The sequence below is a fragment of the Sminthopsis crassicaudata genome, chromosome 2 (genome assembly GCF_048593235.1).
Source record: "Sminthopsis crassicaudata isolate SCR6 chromosome 2, ASM4859323v1, whole genome shotgun sequence".
NCBI classification, from domain to species: Eukaryota; Metazoa; Chordata; class Mammalia; order Dasyuromorphia; family Dasyuridae; genus Sminthopsis; species Sminthopsis crassicaudata.
This window is the reverse complement of record NC_133618.1, coordinates 188,846,887-188,872,394: the sequence shown is the minus strand read 5'-3', so window position 1 is coordinate 188,872,394 and position 25,508 is coordinate 188,846,887. Positions and strand designations below refer to the sequence as shown.

Below are 25,508 nucleotides of genomic sequence, written 5' to 3'. Positions count from 1 at the left end.
AATCTATGGTTTTTCTAGCTTTTTTGTTCATACTTAAAAAAAATCTTTTGGGGTCTGTCCCTGGGGTAGGAAATTATTTACTTCTTTACCAGCTTCCTCCCAGACGGGATGGATGCAGCGGCTCCTGAGCCTGAGCTAAGAGAGAGCTCTGGGAGAGAGTTCCCCACCCTCTCCCTGGGAGTGCCTCAGAGGTGATTAGCACTGCTGTGCTTAGTGAAGACTGCAGGAAGTCCAGCCTATGTGTCCGGGTGGGGAGTGGGTGTCTGCAGCAGGTGACGTAAGAAGCCCCTGCGCTCAAACTGGAAGTGTCTGCCAGAAACCGCGGTCCCTAGTTCAAAGGTTCCGCTTCTCTGGGACTTCCTGGAGCTGAGTTCCACTCCCTCCAGCTAAGCTAGGCAGTGTGTGTTGCCTTGGGCCGTATCCACCCACTTGTCAGTCTCTTAACTATTCTCAGGAGGTAGCTGAGGCCACACCCCCTGGTGCCGAGTCACCCCCAGGGTCCGGGGAAAATTTAATCTGAGTTTTAAAATATTTTGGCTTTCTCTTCTGAACTGCTAAATAATTAGCAGAGAAGAGCTAACAGCCTGTGCCAGATTCCTTTACCTCAGTGGCTTCTCTGATCCCAGAGCCCTTCCCAGCGCAATGGGCGCAGTGTGCCCCTACCCCACCGTCTGTGCTGGTCTTTCTTATTCCTCCCCTGAGAACTGACCTTTCCTGTTGAAACTCCAGATTCTCTTCAGCTGGTAAGTCGTGCTTCCAGTCCTTGTGGTATCTATCAGTCCTGAGCTAATTTTGAGACTTAATTTATCTAATTGGTTGTGAGGGAGTGAGGACGTTCACTGAGTCGTGTGTTTCCTCTCCGCCATCTTCGAATTTAAATAATTTAATTTAATAATTTAAATAATCCACAAAGTCCCTTCAGGCTCTAACATTCCGGATGGATCAAATCTAAAAAGCTACCTCTTACCTTCTGTTTAATGGAGATTATCACATACAGCTAAATTCAGATAAGCAGTGAGACAAATGAAAAGGAGAGAGAAAGGATTGGATAGAGAATAGGGTTGACAACTGGCTGGAATTTGACAAAAGAAATTAGTTATTGCACTTATGGTGGTGTTATGGCCTTTTTTGGAGGGATTTGATTAAAAAACAAACAAAAACTATAGTAGAAACATGATTGATCATTCAGTTTTATGTCCCCCTCCTTTAAGCCCCCAGTTCCTTAGATGAAGATTCTTTCACTCTTCATCCTGTCAAGTAAAAGGATATTTTATGTTATATGAAAATTATCAGTGAAAGAAATGAAGTAAAGAAAAAAAATAATCAAAATGAGGTTTGAAGATGAGACTGCTATTATTACGAAGTAGGTCTCATTTATTTCTATTTTCTAATAGAGTCTGTATTATTATTTTCAAACAAACCTCAAAGTATACTATTAATAGTTCTTTCCCTAGAGTCCAACTTTGGGGAAATCCCTTCATCTTTCTGGGCCATTTCCTCATCCTAATGAAAAGGATATACTAGATTCAAATTTTCATCAGATCTTTGAAATTCTGGGATTGTGGAAATGGTTAGAATCCTTGGTTGCTACAGCCCACAAGCATGCATAGAAGTCACCTAATCAAATCTCTTTTTTTTTTAAAGTGAAAGTTTCAAATTTTTAGAAACAATGAAAAGCACAAACGCAGGTGGCAAGGAACAGGGACCAAGATTTTAAACCAGATCTTCTGACTCCAAATCTGGTGCTTTTCCCACTATAACATAGCAAATGTTTTTAAAATCTGTAGTCCCATTCATCCCTCAGAAATCTCAACAACAAAAACCTGGCATTAAAACAGTTCTCAAATATGAGGGTTAATGAAGCATTCTAAAAGAATTTAAAAATTCAGTATGATTTTGACATTTACAAAATTTATTGTATCTTCAAGACAATAGTTGATTTGATTCCACAAAGAACATATACTTTTATGTTTTGTTTATGGCAAACAGAAAAAAAAGAGTCTTAATGTTAATTGAAGATCTTATACTTTGAAAAAATTAAATGTATAAATAACATATCAACTCTAATATCTTGATTTTAACATTTAAAATCTTAGGTAAGACCTAGTATTTACTTTGTACAAGCAAACTAACAGACACATCTTACCAATTTACAGTATTTGATTAACACTAAAAATAAAGAACTTTTTTCTTTTTAAAGCCTATTTTGGCAACTTCAGTAGAGTTCTCAGGCATTTCATATTTCTTCTTTCAGGTTTTTCCCTATTATTAAATTTTAACTCTTTGTAGATGGGCCTCCAGACCTGTTTCTTATAGGAAGGATATCAGTAATCCAATAATGAAAGAGAGTTGCAATTTCTCTTGCATGATCTGAAAACAAACAAACAAACAAACAATTAAGCATTATAAATTATAATTCTAGTATCTGTCATACACAAACCTTGAAAACCAAGTAAATTGTGAAAAATCTGCCAGAAGGTAAATCTGACATTTAGGAATACCAAAATACACATAAATGTAACAAATGTGATTTAAAGATGAGAAAATTTTGATGTGTATGTTATTTAGCTCTGATCCTTGTAGATTTAGAGTTCTCTTAGAAAAGAATCTCAGAAATTATAGTAAGCCAAATAATATTTAATTTGTCTCTATATGGATATCATTATTATGACCTCAAAATTCATCACCAGATAGCCAACTCTTCAGTGTTGAGCCTTTCTGAATTTTGCTAAACTGGGCTTCTAAATGAAGACACTGGAACACAGCTGTTCTAACATAATCTTTCTAACATAATGAAACTCTTCTGAAATCCAAGGTTACTTTGCAATAGACATTTTTTTTTCCCCCTGAGGCTGGGGTTAAGTGACTTGCCCAGGGTCACACAACTAGGAAGTCTTAAGTGTCTGAGACCAGATTTAAACTCGGGTCCTCCTGAATTCAAGGCTGTTGGTCTATCCACTGTGTCACCTAGCTGCCCCTGCAATAGACACTTTTAAAGGGCTGGCAGCAAGCATTTATTAAGCCCTATTAGGTGCTAAGCACTGTATTTTAAGTAGGGAGAATACAAATACAACAAAATTAAACAGTTTCTGCCCTCAAGGAGCTTACAGTCTTTTCTTTAAAAAAAAAAAAAAAAGATCTATGCATGTGCCAAAATGTTTGTGGCAGCCCTTTTTGTAGTGGCTAGAAACTGGAAAATGAATCAATGCCCATCAACTGGAGAATGGTTGGGTATATGAATGTTATGGAATATTATTATTCTGTAAGAAATGACCAGCAGATCATTTTAGACAGGCCTGGAGAGACTTACATGAACTGATGCTAAGTGAAATGAGCAGAACCAGGAGATCATTATACACTTCAACAATGATACTATATGAGGATGTATTCTGATGGAAGTGGATATCTTTGACAAAGAGAAGATCTAATTCAGTTCCACTTGATCAATGATGGACAGAATCAGCTATACCCAGAGAAGGAACACTGGGAAATGAGTGTAAACTGTTTGCATTTTTGTTTTTCTTCCCAGGTTATTTTTACCTTCTGAATCCAATTCTCCCTGTGCAACAAGAGAACTGGTTGGTTCTGCACACACATATATTGTATCTAGGATATACTATAACATATTTAACATGTATAAGATTGCTTGCCATATAGGGGAGGGGGTGGAGGGAGGGAAGAGAAGAGTCAGAACAGAAGTGAGTGCAAGGGATAATGTTGTAAAATTACCCAGGCATACGTTTTGTAAATAAAAAGTTATAATTAAAAAAAAATTCTATTGATCTTTTTTTCTAACTATAATTATCAAGTATTTTTATTTCTTCCTTCCCAGAAATATATCCCATATGAAAAAATATTATTTTTAGTGGGGAATAAAATCAGTAGAATTGGTTGATAAAGTTATCCTTTCCACACTGAGACTTTCCCAATTGTGGTTTCAATATATCATGGATCAGTGTGAGAAGTGAAATGGGAATTTTGGGGAAGTTTTGCAGAAGCCATAGATGACACAAAAAACGGCTAGCAGATGACACAGAGTCTAAGATCAAATACTTAACCCAAATTTTGCAGCAAACATCCCACAAAAGAAAAAAAATCAGATTTCTTCTCCAGTACAAAGGGAGGTCCCATTTGATCTTTATAATTTACTCTGTGTGTGTGTGTGTGTGTGTGTGTGTGTGTGTGTGTGTGTGTGTGTGTGTGTAATTCCCAATTGCTAGATATTGCAGTGATGGTTCTCGAATAAAGAAGCTACATCTTCATGAATTTAAATGTAGGCAACATTTGTGTGATCTCCAGCAAGGCACTTAAGTATTTGCCTCAGTTTCCTTATTTGGAAAATAACCTAGAGAAGGAAAGTAAACCACACCAGCATTTTGTTCAATGGAGTCATAAAGAGTCAGACACAACTGAAAAATGACTGAACAAACAACTGATGGACATCTATTTTATTTCCAATTCTTAGCTACCATAAAAAGTGCTGATATAAATATTATGGAGCACATAGGTAATTTATTGATGGTTTGTTTGGCATATGCGCCCAATAATGCAATCTTTTGTTCATGTGGTGTGGACATTTTTTTCCTTTATTTGCATAATTCTAAACAGCTTTTCAAAAAAGGTCAGGTCAGACCATTTCACAAATCCATCAACAATTTATTAGTGTATCTCTTCTACCATACCCTATTCAACATTGTCTACTGCCATTTTTTTGTCATTTTTTTCCCCCCCAATTTGCAGGGTGTGAAGTGAAATCTCAGACTTGTTTTTATTTGCATTTCTCTACTTATTATTTGGGTCATTATTTTAAAAAACATATATACTTAATTCCTTAATACACTCTTTATTTTGTTATTTGGCTAAAGAACTCACCCTGGTAGTTGGAATACCTAAGTTCAAGTCCCTTCTCTATGACATACTAGTTGTATAATGCTAAGTAAGTCACTTAACCTTTCAATGCTCTAGAAATTTCTCTATTAATTTGCATTGATAAAAGGAGTTTCCTCCTCTGGGAGTTCTTTATATCAATGATGTTACACATTTAGTCTCTAGTTTCACTATTCTTTATTCAAATGTTTTTAAGGATAATTATTGTTCTATATTATCCTTTGATCCAATTATTATTATTTTTTAAAATTATTTTTTATTATATATATTTTTTATAATATTATCCCTTGTATTAATTTTTCCAAATTATCTCCCCCTCCCTCTACTCCCTCCCCCCGATGACAGGCAATCCCATACATTTTACATGTGTTACAATATAACCTAGATACAATACATGTGTGTAAATACCATTTTCTTGTTGCACAATAAGCATTAGATTCCGAAGGTACATGTAACCTGGGCAGACAGACATTAGTGCTAACAATTTACATTCACTTCCCAGTATTCCTTCTCTGGGTGTAGTTATTTCTGTCCATCATTGATCAACTGGAAGTGAGTTGTGATCCAATTATTATTTAGAATATTGTTACTAACTTTCTATTTAGGTTTGTTTCTTTTGCTTCTATCACCTTTATTGATTCTTATTTTTATTGCAATATGCTCTGTAATGGATATGTTAATTATTTCTGAATTTCACATTTATTTATGATGTCTTTATGCTCTGGTATTTGATCACTTTTTATGAATGATCCCTCTGAGGGCTATTCTCATTTGGAAACTGCCAAAGATCTTTCAATTCTAATTTTTCTAACACTCTTTTTAGATATATGCCATTTAAACTACTTTTAACCTGTTCATCTTTCTCTTAAGATTCACTTCTGTTGGGAGAAGAATATTAAAGTATCATATAATTACTTTGTTACTTTTTGCAATTTATCTAGAGTTCCCTTTAGGAACATGGATACTATGTTATTTAAAAATAAATGTGTATATGTATGTATGCACACATATAAACATGTATATCTATTTCTATATCTGATAATATCCTTTTACCTTCTTTGTTGCTTTTATTGATAATAAAGTTTTCCTTTTTACTTTTTTCTTGATATGATCAATTTTATCTTTGCTTTAACTGAAATAATGATTGCAATTCCTATCTTTTGGGGGGAATGAACTAAACTATAATACATTTTATTCCAGCTTCTAATTTTTAATATGTAGAGGCTGGCCTTTTTCCTCATTTGAGGAAAAAACCTGTCTTCATTCCAGAATAAATCTTCCCTTGTGTCAAAGAAAATCAAGTAAGTACACATATCTGATAAAGTTTCTACATCTGACAATGTAAACACCATCTTTCCCAAATGGTCCTTGTATCTCAAGAGAGAAGTATGTTTCATTATCTATACATTTATTAGTTTAAAAATTAATTGGAGTTCTGTTTCAATGATCTTTTCATTTATACTGTCTAGTCACTGTATATATGATTGATTCTAATAATCCATTTCAGTTTTTTAAAATGCTATTTCTCTGAATTTTATATAATTGTAATTTCTTAGTATATACTGATATTTTGTACTGATATAACAAAGTTTTTGTTTTTGTTTTTTTTAATTTTTAGTTGTTTCTGAACTGATGGGCATTTAGTTAATATTGTTACTTTATGGATGATGAACCTGAAGCCTTGAAAGGCTAAGTGACTTGCCCAAAGTTTGACAAGTAAAGATTCAGGTATGGGATCTGAATCTAGTTCAAGTGACTAGAGAGCCAGCAACCTTTCCATTAGAGTGTTATGAGGTATTGATCTTTACATGTTTGATATTAATCCTAAAGGAAATGTGCCTTAAATTCAATAGGAAGATTTCTTTCTTTGAATTAGAATTAAAAATGAATGTGGGAAAATAAAATTTAAAACCTATCTTTTTCAAAAGTGGAATGTGGGAGGGTTAAATCTGCTATAGCTTTTTAAAGAAAAATTTAAAAATTCTTCTTATAAATCTGACACCATATGTCAAACTCCAGATCAATTACCATTATCTCCAGGAAGTCATCCTTGATCAGTCCAAACCAGTGATTTCTCAATTCCACAAATTCATAACACATATTACTTGTATCATTCATTTGACATATAATTATAAAGAAGCTTAGGCCATCTCTGGTATGTTGTCATTTATGTCTAGTATTAGTAGTTTTAAAAAATATTTTATTTTTATTTTCAGTTCCAAGTTCTCTACTTCCCTGAATCTCTCTTCCTCTCTACTTATTGAGGCTAGGAAAAAAATACTCATTAAACATAAGAAGTTATGTAAAACATATTTCCATTTTAGCCAGGTTCTTAAAAAAAAAAAAAAAAAGGAAAAAAGCAAAGAAAATCAACAAAAGGAATAAAAATATATTTCAAACTACACTCAGACTATCAATTCTCTCTGGAGGTAGACAGCATTTTATATTATTGTGGGACCTTTAGAGTTGTGGTGGAACACTGTTTTAATCAGTTAACCAAGTTTTCCACAATTGGTTATCTTTACAACACTACTATTATTATGTAGATCATTGTTTTGGTTCTGCTCATCTCACTTTGTATCAATTTAGATTTCTTCCCAGATTTTTCTGAATTTATCTCCTTCATCATTTTTTTTTCTTTTTTTTTTTTTTTTTTGAAGCTGGGGTTTAAGTGACTTGCCCAGGGTCAGACAGCTAGGAAGTGTTAAGTGTCTGAGATCAAATTTGAACACGGGTCCTCCTGAATTCAAGGCTGGTACTCTATCCACTGCACCACCTAGCTGCCCCGATGAGCATCCTTTTAATTTCTAACTCTTCCCTATGACAAAAAGAGCTAGCATTAATATTTAGATTTTATACTTCTAGAGGGTAGAACTTATGGTGAATACTTCTTTGCATCTTCCCTTGGACTTTTCATAACACTGATATAGTAGGTATATAATATATTTAATAAAAGTAGAGTACTGATTATCTTGATTTTTCCTTTTTTGGTTTCTAAAATTGAAGAGTACAGGAAATCTAATTATTCTAGCCTAGAAAAAAAGAAGAGGAAAAGATAAATTTTCCTACTCCATATAAAACTATAGAAGACTTCTTTTTGGGGTTTAGAAACAATCTCTGAACTAATCTCAAGATGAAAAATTAGAGTGATTATACATTGTCCCATAACAAATTTAAAAAGGCATGAAAGTGTTTTTCTTTGGGACTATGTTATTCAACCAAATCACATGTATTATTATCACATATTCTGATTCATTATTATTTTTTAAAGTTTTTTTAAGCAAATCTTAAGAAAAACAAACACTATGATTAATTAATTGCATTACATACCAGAAGGCATCATACACTGTTCTTGGAACTGTTCCAAAGCACTCTTCAATCTTTCGATATCTTGTAAAAGTACCAGAGTTTTCATCTGGTGCAAAAGTACAATATCTGAGGAAGCTATGCGATGAAATTCAAGATGTTTAAAAATCTCCTGCATAGTTTCCAAACAAGCAATTGAACCAGAAGATTTAACATTACCTATAGAAAACAAGGCAAAACCATTTAACATTTTATTTAATGATATTAATTTTTAAAACTTATGACAATTTTACATCACTCAAGAACTTTATATAGGAAATAAATTGGTCAATGTTACAAAAGGAATGATTATAATACTACCTGATGTGTAAGTATAATTTTATAATGGTACTTTTATGTATATCATTTCATTGATTTTCATAATAATTCTCTTAAATGGGCAGCATTTTTCTATTGATCAATGCCATGTTGCCCTCCTGAAGACAATTCAGTACTCTGACAAATGATTTGGAGGGCATGGCATGTACATGTGCACATACACACTGCCCTCCCCCTAATATGGAACTGAATAAGAACAAAAATCTAAACTGACTTTCGCTATACAAGCATTTTATTCTATTGATTGGAGGTATTAATGGGTATATGTAAGTGTCTTCCCTATTGTACTACATTGTATTTGAAAAACATGTGCAAAGTCAGGGAGTTAGGAGAGTTAAAGATAAAAGGCGTTTCTATGTTTGTGAAATGTGTCAAAGACAAAGAGTGTAACTTAAAACATAAAATAATAACTATAGACAGTCAAGCTACTGTTAGAAAATTTTTGCATGTTTTAAAGTAAATTGTTTATAAGTAGTTCCATCACAAATGGTTATTTTTTTTAAAAATCAGGCCTAAAATGAAAAAAATTTATATATAGTTCAATCTCACTTTAAGTAAAATAACAATAACAGTATAACAATAACAAATAACAATAAAAAAACAAGCTATAAATTCACTTTACTCTACTGTCACACTCCACATTTTCCCATCTTTTCCATAACACGTTTTGCCAGTAACTAATCTTAACCAGAAAGGAAATTAGGTTAATGTAACATGTTCCTCATGAATCTATATGGATTAGTCTAGATTTCTGTTAAGATGCTTTCCTGCTTTAGACCTATGATTTAATGAAAATCTGAGTTAAGATGGCAGAAATTATAGGAAGGGATGCCAGCAATTCTGGTGTTCAAGTAAGATATACATTTCACATTTCAAGCCAACTACATAAAAGTAACAACTGAAGTTATAAAACTGTATAAGATTGGAGGGAAAACAAAACAAAACAAAACATCAAAGAGAGAAAGGGGCCTAGAAAAGATGGAAGTTTCGGAGGCCTGTAGGAAAGTCAGCCTTGGGGATCAGAGGAAGAAGATGAATCAGAGAAGGAATTCAAATAGTACTTGGATAAGAGAAATGCAAGATATCAGTATCATGGAAATTGAGGAAAGAACCTATTAAGAGGAAATAGGCAGGGGGGCAGCTAGGTGGCACAGTGGATAGAGCACCAGCCTTGAATTTAGAAGGACCCGAGTTCAAATCTGGTCTCAGACACCTAACACTTCATAGCTGTGTGACCCTGGGCAAGTCACATAACCCCAGCCTGGGGGTGGGGGGGGGGAGAAGAGGAAATGGGCAGTCCTTGATAATAAATGCTACAGAAAGATGAGAGAGGCAGCATTGAGAAAAGGCTTTAGGGTTTAGTAAGCAACAAGTATCTGCTAAATTCAATGCTTAAGAGACCTGAATGTTTGCTGCCAGAGTAAAGAAAGGATATGGAGGTTATAAATAAAAATTTTAAATAAATAAATGATAAAGAAATAAAAACAATAATTAGCTATCTTTCCATAACCAGAATTTCTCTTTTCATGCAAACAACATATTCTATACTTTTTACATCTAAGTACTGCAATCTCAGGTAATCACTAAGCAGGTGACTAGGTATGACTTGTTCCAGTGGTATTCCATGTACTGGTCCCTGGGACAGTTAGTCTTCATTTTATCCTATAAATCCACAATAATCTCCATCTGCCATTGATTACTGCACAATCCTTAGCTTCTTGGCTTTCCCCATTCTTGATTTGACCTACAGACAAGAAAATTCTTATGATCAAGGTTGTCTTTAATTGCTAACATGTAAGCATCTGTAGTACAACTCATCATCTTATAAGATCTCATCAGCCTTGGTACTCTACCTGATCACTACCCTCTGTTAACAGAGATATGAACTCCAAAACCTCTATTTAAGTAGGTAACTAAGCTCAGAATGTCTCATTTTGCACTTGGTCGCCCTACTCTGGGATAACTCTGCGATATCTCCCCACTCTGTTTTTCAGTTTCATTGTGTATATTTTCTTCTCCCCAGAGCTTAGCACAGTACTTAGCACATAGTAGGTGCTTAATAAATGTTTATTGACTAACTACCGAAGTTGACTAGGAAGGGTATGAGCTGGAATAATAAATGTGGGAATACATGAGAAACTATGATCCTTTGCTGATGGAATATCTCACAGCTGGTATACCACTAAATCAAAGTCTGTGTCTAGTGAGATACTACAGGAGAGACAGTTGTGTCTGTTTCCTGGATCCTAGACTTCTTTTAGATGCACAGGATGGCACAGCTGGCATCTCCCAGTTTCTTTATCATATCACAAGATGTTTTCTCCATGAATGACTAACTTTATGTGGTTCGTATTCTGCTTCATGAATTTTGATGCTTGTTCTTTCATTCCATGTTCTGTTTATCTTGATTGGGCATCTTATTCAATGTTTGTTCCCTCATCTTTAAAATTTCTTGAATATCAGTCATTTAGAATGATTGGACATTCTTTCACTAATGGTCCAGTTGAACAGTTGCTCTACCTTCTGGTCATTAATTCTTCATCTCCAATCAAAAAGTAGAGAGCATTTGATAAAAAAATCTCTTCCAATTTAATGAGTTTATGGTAGAAGGGGTAAGTTTATTTTGTGTTGTTACAGAAAATAAAAGTTAAAGGTAGAAAAATTTTTACTACAGCCTAAAGAAGAACTAAAGGGTCCACATAATTAATGATTGCTAAAGTAATATTTAAATTCACTGTGCTAAAATATTTAATGGTATTATAAGTTGCCTTTATAAAAAAAAATTCTGCTAAATTCTTGGAGAACTAATGGATATTTTGGGAATGCATATAGCTACCCTCTCTCTAATTTATAAGTTTTTATTTTCATAAATGTAGTTTTTAAAGCAAGTTAAAGTTAAAAAACAATAACTGACATAGCCTGTATACTATATAGTCTATTGAGATAGACAACAACAACAACAAAACATATCTGTGAAATTTGCTGTTTTAAAGGGACAGAAACTGTTATGCCTCTGGAAAATGAACTACCACCAGTAACTGCAGAATCTGAAAAATGTGTAGGTATCACATTTCTCAGCAGAGTCAGAACTACTCACCTAACAATAGATGAAGTTCTCTCTGTTCCAGGTTGCTGCCTCAGAAAGGAGCTTGGCTATTTCCAGGCATGTGACTGCAGCCACCAGCTGAGAAAAAGATGCAGAACTTCAGGCACATGTGCCTTTTAGAACTAGCATGTGGGGAAAAGTTATTTTTTTCAAACACACATCTGGACCACCATGGACAAGTCATATCCCACTGCTGAGATTCTCTCTTTTTTTTGGTGGTTTGCCAAGGGAATGCAACATTACTGACAACTGCATTTCACCAGGAAATGAGGAGAAATTATGTGGCCACTAGGAATGTGGAGGAGGGTAGAAGTGATAAAGCAAGGACATTTTATTTCAAAGTTTATTTTAAGATTTTTAAAAATAGCTCTATCTAAGAAGTATTCTCATCAATTTTGTAACATTTGTGGGAAAAACTAGAAGGAGGACAAGAATGAACCAGTTATCTCCATTTACAGTGAGAATGTTGGCTTTGGAGTCAAAGGCTTTAGATTTGAATGTCAGCTCTGTGCAATCTGTGTTAGCTAGGAATGACACTTGACCTTTCATGTTTCCTCATCATCTGATATGTATCATAAGCTTCTATATAGCTACTACATGTTTTGATAACATAAAGATAGGGAAGAGAAATTATTAATTAATGTTAATTAATCATTAATTAATATTAATAAATTAATTTTTAAATGAAGAAAATATTAAAAGGAAATTAAAAAAAATCTCAATCATAACTTGAGTATTCTACTATGGAGTCTGTGAGTTGATAGATTACTTGCTGTACTATGATAGAATTGATAGAGATGACAGTACTTTTCAGGTCATCTAATTTAACCTTGCGTCTAATCCAGGAAGCATTTTTGTATTTCTGACAGATGACTATCCAAATCTCAATTCCTCTATAACTTCATCTATTATGCAGACTTTTTCCCTTTCTGTAATCTACTACAGTTAATTCTCATTTTTATTTTTGTTGATCGTCAACAAATATTCTTCATGTATGTTTTAATAAATAACATTACCATTACTTCTTCCTCACCTACTTAACTTATTCTGTTCCTTCTGATTAAGATTTATCCTTCCAAAGACTTGGTAACAGAACATACTGCTTTAAGAACAGACCAATAAAACCAAAAGCACAAAGATATACAACCGAGTTACTAACTATGGGAAAATACTCTACCTACCAAGGAGAAAATAATGTTTTTAAAAAAAGATAAGATCTATTACTACCTCTCGGGCCTATCAATAGTTTCAACACATCCCTCACCAAGAACAGTACAATAAGATTCTAAGAATGTTATATTTATTGTTCTGTATTATTTTAGAAATATGTACCTTTAAAATTGTAGTTTCAACTTCTTTTTTGCTTAACTATTCACATTTATGCATGTATATGAATCTCATCTTATTCTCTATTGAGAATATTCTTTGCTTAGTTATGTTTTTAGACATTAATTTAACAATGAAAAATTTTAAAATTTCCTTCTGAAAAATAGTTATCTAAGTTAATTTTCATTTTTAATGAACAATGATTTCCCGACTGTGATCACCTACATTTTAATTTTGCTTAATTAAAAATTTAGACTCCTGTTTTTAATGAAGGATACACATGAGTGGTTGATAAAATATGCCAAGTCACATTAGTGCCAAAGACAAAAAAATTTTAGTTCAAGAGCTCCCTAGAGCATGTGTACATGAAAGGCTCACATTCATGGAATTTGTCAATCAACCTTAGGCACTATTCTCAATTTTGTGGGATATACAAATTTGATAAACATTCCTTTTATATCTTTATTCAAAATACTGATAAAAATAATGAATTAGGATGAGTCATAGGGGACTCCTTCCAGAACAATTATTCATTGATAAACACTGAGTATGATTGTTTAAACAGCTAAACCTATCTGAAGACTATCAATTAGTATCTGAATTTTCATTTTGTCAAAAATGATATTATGAGACTGACAAAATTGATACCATGCTAACAACATATCCTCAGTCTCATAACTATCAAAAGAAGAAATACATTTGGCATAGCTAAACTCATATTGACTGCTATAGATCTCTTTAAAATAAAATCACCAAGGGGAAAGATTTTAAAACCTGTACAAATGTAAGGCATTATTATAATTTCACTATCATATATTAAATATTTCTTTGTATATAGCAAGTGCTCAATTAAAGAATGCTACAAATATTAAGTAGAGGAGAGGAATAAAGTACTAATATTTTTACTTCCAATGACCTTAGGAAAATAAAATTGCAGAAATTTCCAAATTCTCTTATCTGTATTTACTTTATGTGAAGCATAGTTAATGAAGACCACCTATCTAAAAATGGAACTATTAATTTGTTTGTGAACATTATCCTTCATAAGAACTTTGCTGAGGTTAATTGTAATATGTTTCATTATATATAAACAGCCAAGGTACAGATATATTTGTCTGAAAAAATTAAAATATCCTAAATTTGTCTCTGTACTAATTTTTCTTTTGAATATTCTATGGAGAAACATATGAATAATGCTGTCTGTTTTCCAAATTCCAAACTAATACCATTATTCTAAAGATTAAATAGAAGAGAACATACTGTCAGAGAAATAAATTTCTTGTGTTGCCTGCAAGAAGTCTAGGATGCCATCTGCTTTTTCTTCGGTACTTTTAAAATCTTCTTCTTCTTCACTGTTGCTCTCAGGTTGGTATGTAAAAGTGATGGCAGTGGCTCTTGTTAGCAGGCCAGCTGCTCTCTTCCTCTCCTTTTGTTGTTTCTTTTTCAGTTTCCTTTTTTTATTTTTGCTTATTTGTGGACCATCTGTATGCTGTGGCTGCAATTTTTCTTGTAAACGGCTCTCATTCTTCTCAAATTCTGTTTGTTCTACATGGATATTATAAGGACTTTGCAGAATATTCTTTGGTTTCTGCTTTCTTCTTCTTCTCCTCCTCCTCCTCTTTGGTGGCTCGTCAGGATTTTCTTCTGTAAAAGCATTAAAAGGAAACCATAATCAATATAATCAATAAAACAAAATTATCACAAAAAACATCTTGGTTCACATTAAATAATTGAAATTCAGCTTCATATCCAGTACTTGAAGGCAGTATAGCATAACTGAACTAGCCTAATACTCAAGAAAATTTAAATTCAAATCTTGCTTCTGATCCACACTAGCTATATGACTCATTCTAGCACTTTTCCTCTTTTAATTATTTCCTGTTTATTCTATTTATGCCTGTTTGTATATATTTGTTTGCTTGTTATCTCCAGCATTTTATTGTGACCTCTTTGAGAGATGGAGATGATTTTTGCTTCTTTTTGTATTCCCAGAACTTAATTCAGACTTTGATATGTCCTTAATAAATGTTTATTGACTGATTGACTCTGGGCAAGTCACAAATAGTGTCCCAGACAACTGTTTAAAACCCAAGTTATAGAGCAAGTGCCAATCTGCATTAGTAGAAGAGATTTCCTCACTTAGAGTTCCCTATACCAATGAAATTACAGTCTTACTAAGAACAACAACAAATTAAAAAGCAAAATGTAGATAGTAAATAACAAAAGTTTAAATACTGGAAAGGGGGAAAAAGTTTTTCATCCCTACTGGAAATGGATTTTTCACTTTCTCTGACCTTGCCCAATATTCTGTATCAATCACGTTACTGTTTTCTTTTTGGTCCAAACTATTCCCCAACAGTTATTTCATAAAATTACCTTATACTACATAATTTGTTTAAAAATAAATATTTATATATTTGGTTTACTGGAGGATATTTCTATATTTCATTCTGAAATGTTGTAACTAAGGGATTCTCAAAGAGTAAGGTTTTACTGATGATTTATAAGATCTCTAATTGACCTAGGTTGTGGACTAACCTCTTATAGGATCAATGCTATAAACATGATGGTGCCTATGCTTTTATTCTGGTATGAGTAATTTTCTTTAGGATAATTAGTTTAATAAATAACAACCAAAAATATTACATGCTAAATAAGCATCTCACTGGCAACTATTGAAAAGTAAGATCACTGATCTCTTATTTTGGTGCTAAATAAAGAGTGTAATGTTCAAGTGGATCTCATTACTATGGGAATTTCAATACTGCATGCAACTTGTCTAAGCTTACTTGGCCTGTAAGATGCTTTTCTACATGTTTCTCCAATGTAATATATTATCTTCCTGGTTTTTCTTGGTATAATAAAGATAAAAATGGGGAATAAAAGCAATTAATTAACTCTTCTTCAGTCTCACCCTGTAACAAGCCCATCTTTTTGTCTCAAACATTTCACTGATGACATCCTTTATTATGCTGCTTCTCCTTTGTAATCTCTAGTTTGTAATATGAGACAATTTGTTCATGTCTACCATTTACTTTTCCATTGCCCTATGGATAGCAATCAATTTCAATTCTTTGAAGACTATTATTTCATGACTTGAAGTCTTATAATCACACCTGAAGAATTCTGGTATTTAAAAAGATGCTCCTTTTGCTCTAGGGAAAAGCCAGGGACCTTAAATGAATTTTATACTTTCTACAATTTATTTTTATAGGCATTTTTAATGAAATATTTAATTCTGAATCCCACTCATTGATCACTTCTAGTATCTGTCAAAGATATAAAAACTATATGTAAATTACCACTTCACATAGCCCGGCACATAGGAGGTTATTAGCAGGTGCTTTACAAATGTAAATGATCATTATTATTAATGTTATAGTCTTTATTTGAAAGACCATAGAAAAAAAGGATTTACCCCGTTTAGACTTTGAGGGAAGACCAAAGAATTAGTAGAAATTGTAAACAGGCAGATTTGGCTTGCTGTTAGGGAAAACTTCCTAACAATCAGACTGTCACAAGGAGGAAAGGAGGGCTGATTTGGTAGTTTTTAAGTTCTTTTCATGTGATATCTTTAAGGAAGGATTGAATGACCATTTGCTGGGTATGTCATAGTGGGAATTCTTTGTTATATAATCCAGTTATAGACTGGATTATAGGTTACCAAGTTCCCTTCAAACTGAAATTTCTGTGCTATTCAGAGACTAAAACTGAAAGAAGCAAAAAATTTGGTTGGATTGCATTGTAAAAACTATATTGTGCTTTCAATGTTTCTGAACAATTTTGATTCCAAGACCTATATTTTTTTGCACTAATCTTCTGATGATGCTTATTTGACTGCAAAACAGAATGCTATCATCTCTGAAGAATTAAGACACAAAAGAGCAATGGAAATATTCATGCCAGGAATAAACAGACTGAAATATACTTTCATCAACAATTTATGCGTAAGAAATGGTTTAAAAGATATTGTCCTGGAAATGAAGATTGAGAAGGGAAGTAGACTGGTCATACAGAAAAATGGTAGACAAGTGGACAGAATTAGTACTAAAAGTATTAGTATCCAAAGCATACAAAAAACTTAGTGAAGAGTATCCAGTGAATTGATTAAATATGTTGTACAATCTTTAATGGCAAAGCACATATGGGAATTAAACAGGATTACACTGTATTCTGTACCACAGGGAAAATTCATATCAGTGGATTAAAGATTTACTGACAGTGAAAGAAACAGAAAAACGAACTTTTAAGACAAAAGGGCAAGGATTAGAATAATGGGAAGAAGGATAGAAATACTCTATCAAATTTGGCATTTCCTAACTAAATTTAGTTATAGGACAATCAACCCTGCAGCTTCTGATAAATTTTATTATAAACAGCAAAGCTAATATTTTCTATAATTACTAAGAACTCTTTTAAATCAGATATTTCAATTTTTTATTGATGTTTTTCATTACCTTGCTCAGCTTTTTATCAATCTGAAAACATTTACCAAATCATGATCATCATTGAAATTGGGGTAGTACCAAATAGGTGGTTAACTTCTACTCAGTTACATAAAAAAACTTAGAAAAGATTGGTTGCGTACATTTGTATAATGACAATCTTTTTTTTTTAAACTAGTTTTTAAGCTAATATTTTCCCTGTTCTTTTTTTCTCAATTACGTGTAAAAAATTTAATTAAAAAATTTTGAATTCCAAATTCTTCTCCCTTCACAACTCCTTGAGAAAGCAAGCAATTTTGTAAAAAAAAAAATTTCCTTTTTTATATAGTATTTTATTTTTTTCAATTCATGTAATTATACTCACAACTTGTTCAATTATTCTCCAACTGATGAGCATTCCCTCAATTTCCAATTCTTTGAAAATTTGATGTAGATATACATGTGCAATCATACAAAATATTTTTGTATTTGCCATGTTGCAAAAAAAAAAAAATGCAAAGGATAAAAAAAGGAAAAATGAAGACAGTTAAAAAATAATGCTTTGGTTTATATTCAAACTTCATCATCTTTCACTTGAAGTAAATAGTAGTTTTCATCATAAATTCTTAGAAATTGAATTGTATTTTATATTGTCTGCAGTTATTTTAAATTGAATTTTTCTTTCTATGTCTTAATGTTCATAATATATAGAAATGCTAATGATTTGTGTTTCTTTTATATCCTGCAACTTTACTGGACTAGCCAATTGTTTCAACTAGTTTTTTAGTTGATTACCTAGAATTTTCTAAGTATGCCATCATATCATCTGCAAAGAGGAATAGTTTATTGCCATTACAGAAAGCGACAATTATTCTTATGCTCTGGTGTTTTTTTTTTTTTTTTTGGTTTGTTTTTGTTTTAAATAGGAATGAATGTTGTATATTGTCAAAAGATGGACCTATTTGATATAATCTATGATCTTTGCTGTTTTCAATATAGATATGGTCAATTATGATGATAGTTTTCCTAATATTGAGCCAGTCTTGTATTCCAGGTGAAAACCCAACCTGGTTATAGTGTATAATCTTTGTAATATATTGTTATAATATCCTTGCATCATAAAAAGAATTAGGCAGGTCTCCTTTGTCTATTTTTCTGAGTAGTTTATATACTATTGGATTACTTGTTCTTTAAATCTTTGGTAGAATTTGCTTGTGTTTCAATGATAGTCCTTTTTGATGCTCACTGCCAAGACAACCTTATTATTATTCTCTGTTTACCAAACAATTCCTAGATAATCAAAAGTGAACATTTGTAAATAAGAAATTAAGAGAGCTGTGCTGATTTTTTGTCTATCAAATCTTAGAGTTACTTTTTTTTTTTTTTTTTTTGAGACTGTCAGTGTTTTAAAGGAAAGTTCTTACATACTTATTTTCCTCATGGACATTGAATATTGGTGATAGGATCAAACCTTAATTGGCTACAAGAATGTGCTTGATCTCAAAAAAAAAAAAAAAAAAAAAAAAAAAGTACTTTTACTCTTTCCTTCTACTTTAGATTTTAACAACAATCATTAATTTTTTTTTGGAACTTTAGGTTTTCAAAATTCTTTATATTTATCTTTATGTCAGTTGGTTAGCTTGATTAGTCTATACCATGATGGTATTAAAATCAAGGATTTGCTTGCTTTAATATAGGTTAGATCCATATAGGGAAGATAACAATAAAAATTATATTCCAGCAATCATAAACTGCAATCCCATATATGTTGTTTAGTTGTTTTCAGTCATGACCGACTTCATGAAGCCATTTAAGGTTTTCTTGCCAAAGATTTTGTAGGGATTTGCCATTTTCCTCTTCAGCTCATTTTACAGATAAAGAAATTGAAGCAAACAGGATTAAGTGACTTGCCCAGGATCAGAAAGCTGGCCACAAAAATGAATGTTTCTGAATCCAAAACTGGCACTCTATCCACTGTCACAATTCTATACACAAATTAACTATTTCACAAACTTATGTCACATTAAAAAACGAGATAGAGAGGGGCAGTTAAGTCAACACAAACTGAGTTGTTTTATTCTATGGAATTTTTTTCCATTTCACCAATTTTTTTTTTTTTTTTTTAAGGAATTATTTTCTTTTTGCAGTTCACAAAGCCTGTTTTCCTGGGAGTTATTTACCTTTTCCAATTCACAAATTGTTTTTCAGGGAGTTGATTTCTTTTTTTCCATTTTATCTTTTAATGTGTTATAATGCCTTATTCAAACTCTCTTGCAAGGTTTTCCTTTCCTTTCCCCAGTCTTTTTCTAGCTCTCTTTTAAGATCCTTTTTTAATTTCTTCAGGGAGAGCCTGGTGTGGTGGGGACCAGGTCATATCCTCCTTTGGGGCTTCATTTGGAGACAATCTGCTTTTAGTCTCCTCAGGGTTTGAAATTTGCTCTCTTTCACTACTATAGAAGCTATCTATAGTTAGAGTCTACTTTGCCTTTTTACTAAAAAAAAAAATAAAAAATAAAAGCTGCTGTCTGCTTTTGGGGCAATGAGGGCTTTCCAAGCTTCTTCAACAGGCACCATGAAGTGATAGAAAAGTGGCAGTGAAGTGGCAGCAGCTGCAGTGGGATCAGTGGCTGCATTGGGATTGTGCTGAATCACTCTGGGTGTTGGGTGGGTGTGGCCAAGTCCCATGACACTCTGGCACTTTGGGGTACACTCTTTACCTCCTGTGTTTATAGCTTCTCTGCTGATCTACTGGCTTGGAACCAGAGCAGAGTAGCCGACACTGTGGTAGAGTCCTCCCCATAGATTTTCCGCAGCAGAGACCACACACTGCTCCTGTCTGTCAGTGTGTACCATCCTCAGTGCTCTGCCTACCTGCCTGCTTGTGCCTACATCTGGCCTCCTCCCGTGCCTGTGCGCATGCTTAAAACAGACCTTTTCTGGTGATCTTCAAGATTATCTTCTTCTGATAATGTGATATACTCCTAATATTCGTGGGTTCTGACAGTCTAGCACTAATTCAGAGGTTGAATTTTGTAAATAGTTTGAGGGTAGTAGAGGAACTCAGAAAGAAAGTCCTCTCCACCATCTTGGCTCTGTCCCCTGGACCCAGCTATCATGTCCTCTTCCATATCTGATTCCTTTAGCTCTTGGGGACAGGGATCATGTCACATCTTAAGCTCAGCATTATCAAAATTGAACATATCACCCATCCCCAAAGTACTCTTCTTCCTCATTACCCTATTTTTATTACTGGCAGCACCACTTCCAGGTTCCTAAGCTCAAAGGTGAAGTGCTATCTTTACCTTTACTCTCTGCCTAAGTCCTCACATGCACTAAATTCCATAGGCTCTAACTTTACAATATATTTTAGATTTATCCCCCTTATCCATTCCTACTTCTAGTTTCCAACACATTAGCACCATTATTATGTCACACTTGAACAACTGCCTGCCAACTGCTCTTCCTACTACTTCTGTTCTTCCTACTCCCTAATCTGTCCTATACTGCTGCCACATTAATCTTCTTAATGAAGAGGTTAGATAATGTTATTCTCCTGCTCAAATGTCTTCAATAATTCCCATCACACATCAAATTAACTTTGGGAGAGCCTGATATTCAGTACCCTCCATATCCTATATTTAAACTACTTTTCCAGTCTTAACTCTTCTTTGAACCTTAATTTTCTCATTTCTCTTTCCTTTCCCCCTTTTTCATATATTCTTTATCTGATGGAATCCAACCAATCCTTAAAAGTTCAATTCATATACTACTTTCTCCATGATGCCTTTTTGATATAAAAACTCACTTTTATATACTATTTTAGCAGATGACAAAGTGCCTTCCTTAAGACAACTCTGGGAAATGATTTCTATAAATATTATTATTGCCATCTTAACAGGTGAATAAACAGACTCAGAGAAGTGAAGTAATAAGAATTGAAGTAGAGATCAGTTAATAAAGAAATATTTACTAAACACTGATAATGAACATTATATTAGGTGCTTGAGGACATACAATGAACACTGATACTGCAAACCTGGCTACTAGATGGTTAATCTGGTTGAAAATCAATTTTTTGCCTAGCAAACATTTATGAAGCTCTATCATGTCCCAAGCACAGAAATTTGAAAGACAAAACCAAAAATGTCCCTCCATTAAAAAAATTTGAACTCTATCAGAGGATATAAAATGTACATACTTAAGTAAAAAGAAAATGCATAAATATAAAATTAATACAAGTAAAAAAAAGTTTGAAGGAAGAGATTTGCAAACTGGGGGATTAGGAAAGGCTTTAAAGAAATGAGGCACTAAACCTAAGCCTTAAAGAAAATATGAGAATGAAAAAGAACCTAATAAAGCAGAGTAAGTAAATAAATACCACATATATATTATAGATAATAAATGATGTAGAAGTTTAGACATGGCTTCTTATTGGATCTTATAAAATGTTTAAGATTTTAATAAAATACTATTTGTAGAATATTTTTCTTTAATGGAATTTTGTTGTGACTTTTTCCACTGCTTGTTTAAGAAAAATTTTTATTTAAGGAATTTTTATAGCTAGGTTATATATACTTAGATGTTCATCTATTTAGCTTAAAATTGAGTGGTTTTTTTTTTTTTAACTTATCAGCATAAAGAAAAATCTTGGTAAAAATCTTTGATTAATTTAAAGAAAAGTGGAGTTTACAGATTTATCACAGATATTTACACTTCACAATTATCACAGCGTTAGTTGTAGACATTTTGTTTTTACTATTTCAAATTCAATTCAATCATTTTAGTAATGATAGCATGCATATGTTCATACTCAAACCACAAGTTATATAATAACACTTTAGTTTAAAAAAATATTTTCTCATAGAAATGCTCAGCATACACACATAAATACATAAGCTAGTCTATATTGCCAAATGGCAATTCAGTTGTCATTTACAAGTTAAAGTAATATTTTTTCTTATAGGCTAATCAAGTATATTTTAATTATTTTTACAAATTTTAATTCTTAGGGACAATGATCAAAGTACATGTTATGCACAAAAAGTGAGCAAATGAATGAGATTGAATGAGATTAAAGAATTTAATCAAATAAGTAAAGCTACAGACAAAATATTGAACAATAATATTTCAGTAAAGAGTATATCTGTGTTTATCATATTGCTATTTTCATTTGTAAGTTGGCAGGGAAATTTCTGCTTAAAATGATCTGTCATTTGGGAAAGATAACGCACAATGTTGGAGGGGATGTGGGAAAACAGGGACACTGATACATTGTTGGTGGAATTGTGAATACATCCAGCCATTCTGGAGAGCAATTTGGAACTATGCTCAAAAAGTTATCAAACTGTGCGTACCCTTTGACCCAGTAGTGTTACTACTGGGCTTATATTCCAAAGAGATCTTAAGGAAGGCAAAGGGACCTGCATGTGCAAAAATGTTTGTGGAAACCTTTTTTGTAGTGGCCAGAAACTGGAAACTAAGTGGATGCCCATCAATTGGAGAATGGCTGAATAAATTGTGGTATATGAATATTATGGAATATTATTGTTCTGTAAGAAATGACCAACAGGAAGATTTCAGAAAGGCCTGGAGAGAATTAAATGAACTGATTCTGAGTGAAATGAGCAGGACCAGGAGATCATTATATACTTCAACAACAATACTATATGATGATCAATTCTGACGGATGTGGCCATCTTTAACAATGAGATGAACCAAATCAGTTCCAATAGAGCAGTAATGAACTGAAACCAGCTACACCCAGCGAAAGAACTCTGGGAGATGACTATGAGCCACTACATAGAATTCCCAATCCCTCTATTTTTGTCCGCTTGCGTTTTTTATTTCCTTCACAGGCTAATTGTACACTATTTCAAAGTCCAATTCTTTTGTACAGCAAAACAACTGTTTGGACATGTATACATATATTGTATTTAATTTATACTTTAACATATTTAACATGCATTGACCTGCCATCTGGGGAGGGGGGAAGGAGGGGAAAAATTGGAACAAAAGGTTTGGCAATTGTCAATGCTGTAAAATTACTCTTGCATATATCTGGCAAATAAAAACTATAATTAATTAAAAAAATGATCTGTCATTCACACTTCCTATTCATTAAGTACTTAACCATCTCAGATGGCAGAAAGAATACAAAAACATAATTCCTTTACATCACATTTCTGTCCCTATAACAGAGGATTAAAAAGATTAAAGATTCTCTAAGTGCTAACTTGTTTCTGTTAAGAGTGGTTACAGAGGGAAAAAATCCTTGGAAATGATAACTAAGAAGTGATGTTAAAAGAAGAAGATAGGCAGTAAGGAGATTTTGGGTAAAATATGTTTGTTAAATCACTATGACCTGCTCTACCCTCTATTATTTGATATAATTCTGGCAATGCTAACCATAACAGTAAGGTGAGAGAAAGGAATTAAAGGAATAATGATAGTCAAGAAGATGAAACTATCCCTCTTTGCTGACATGATTGTTTCCTTGGAAAAGCCCAGGGAATCAGCAAAGATATCAGCAATGTATCAATTAATAGCTTCAGCAAAGTTGCACACAAAATAAGTCTTCAAAAATCAACAACATTTCTCTATAATAACAACAGAATGCAAGAAGCAATACCATTCCAAATAACTACAAAATATGGAAAAAATCTGGGGATCATAAGCCTATAACAGACTTAAATAGATTCGACTTTAAACTGCTTCTCAAGGAGTTAAAGGACAACCTAAATAGCTGGAGGAATATTCAGTGCTCATGGTGAGGTCATGCCAATATAATAAAAATGAATAATAGTATCAAGATTAAATTCAATTACTTTTAATACTATAACTATTAAATTAACAAAAGAATACTTGAAAGAGCTAGATAAAATAACAAAATTTATTCAGAAAAAACAAAAGATCTAGAATTTTAAGGGAAATGATATATGAAGGGGGACCTCGTACTATATTATAAAAAAGCAGTGATTAAAAAACCATCTGGTATCTCGTATTGGTTAAAAAACAAATAGTATGATGGAATAGACTGGTTAAGAGGGTTTCACAAATAACAGAACTTGACAAAATGGAAAATGTTGGTTATCTAGAGAAAAACTCTTAGCAGAGTGAAGTGACCATAACACACAATTTATGCAATGACAACATTTTATATGTGAAAGAATAGATTTTTAATTAACCCAATGATAAACTAATTCAAAATGAAGATGAAACATACTATTCACCTCTTGACAAAGAAGCAATAAACTTAAAAAAACCACAGAAATATATAGATATGTATGTGAATATATATATGTATATATATATTCAAATCTGTATCTATATCTTTATTCATATATACTAGATGAGATTTATGTGGGAATCTGTTTTGTCAAACTATGCAGCCATGCAGAAAATTTTATTTTATTTTTTGTATAGACAAAGGGATAGGACAAATTAATTTAAAAACACTTATTAATAGATAAAATTAAAATAAAAAAATAATTAAAATTTTTAAAAAGGACAAAGGTGGAGTAAGACAAATAAAACCAGAAAAATAAGATATATAATGACTTAAATAATGTAAATGAAAGCTTTATAACCAGTAGAATTGGTTAATTATAATGACCAATCTTGACTGGTAAAACTGATTATGACTCTAGATATATGATAACAGGCCTGTCATTTTGCTTAATACATATAAATTGACAACAAAGGGCTTTAGAAAAACTCCTTCAATAACAAAGAAAATGTTTTGAGCCCTTTTGTGGCCCATACTAGTGATGATCCCACCCCCCAATTTGATACTATTCATACTATAGATTTATTAAAATGCAACTGGGTTTGTCACTCTTTTAGCCTCCTTGATTAATAATTAGACATAATTAGGATGAATCTGAATTACTATCTCACTATCAGATGTCAGACTGTCTAATTATAATATTGCAGTAGGTTGCTCCTGAGAATAGATTTTTGATGGAACTAATTAATTTTAACGTTTCATTACCTGAAGCACTTTAAAAAAACATTTTCTCTATGACTCTCTACCACATTTGCTACTTTTCTTATAGTAGGGAAATGTAAGTTGTTGCTTACTT

General features: G+C 32.6%; 1 protein-coding gene across 1 annotated transcript in view; it reads right to left on the bottom strand.

The window, feature by feature from the left end:
• Positions 1-1,894: 1,894 nt before the first annotated feature.
• The window catches only part of ERICH1 (glutamate rich 1), a 75,873-nt gene continuing 52,259 nt past the window's right edge, over positions 1,895-25,508 (bottom strand). The window contains exons 4-6 of the mRNA XM_074287980.1: positions 14,264-14,647; positions 8,218-8,412; positions 1,895-2,370 (exon numbers count right to left, since the gene is read on the bottom strand). Of these exons, the coding sequence (XP_074144081.1) occupies positions 2,276-2,370; positions 8,218-8,412; positions 14,264-14,647 (674 nt within the window). The 3' untranslated portion in view covers positions 1,895-2,275. The remainder of the gene's footprint in view (positions 2,371-8,217; positions 8,413-14,263; positions 14,648-25,508) is intronic.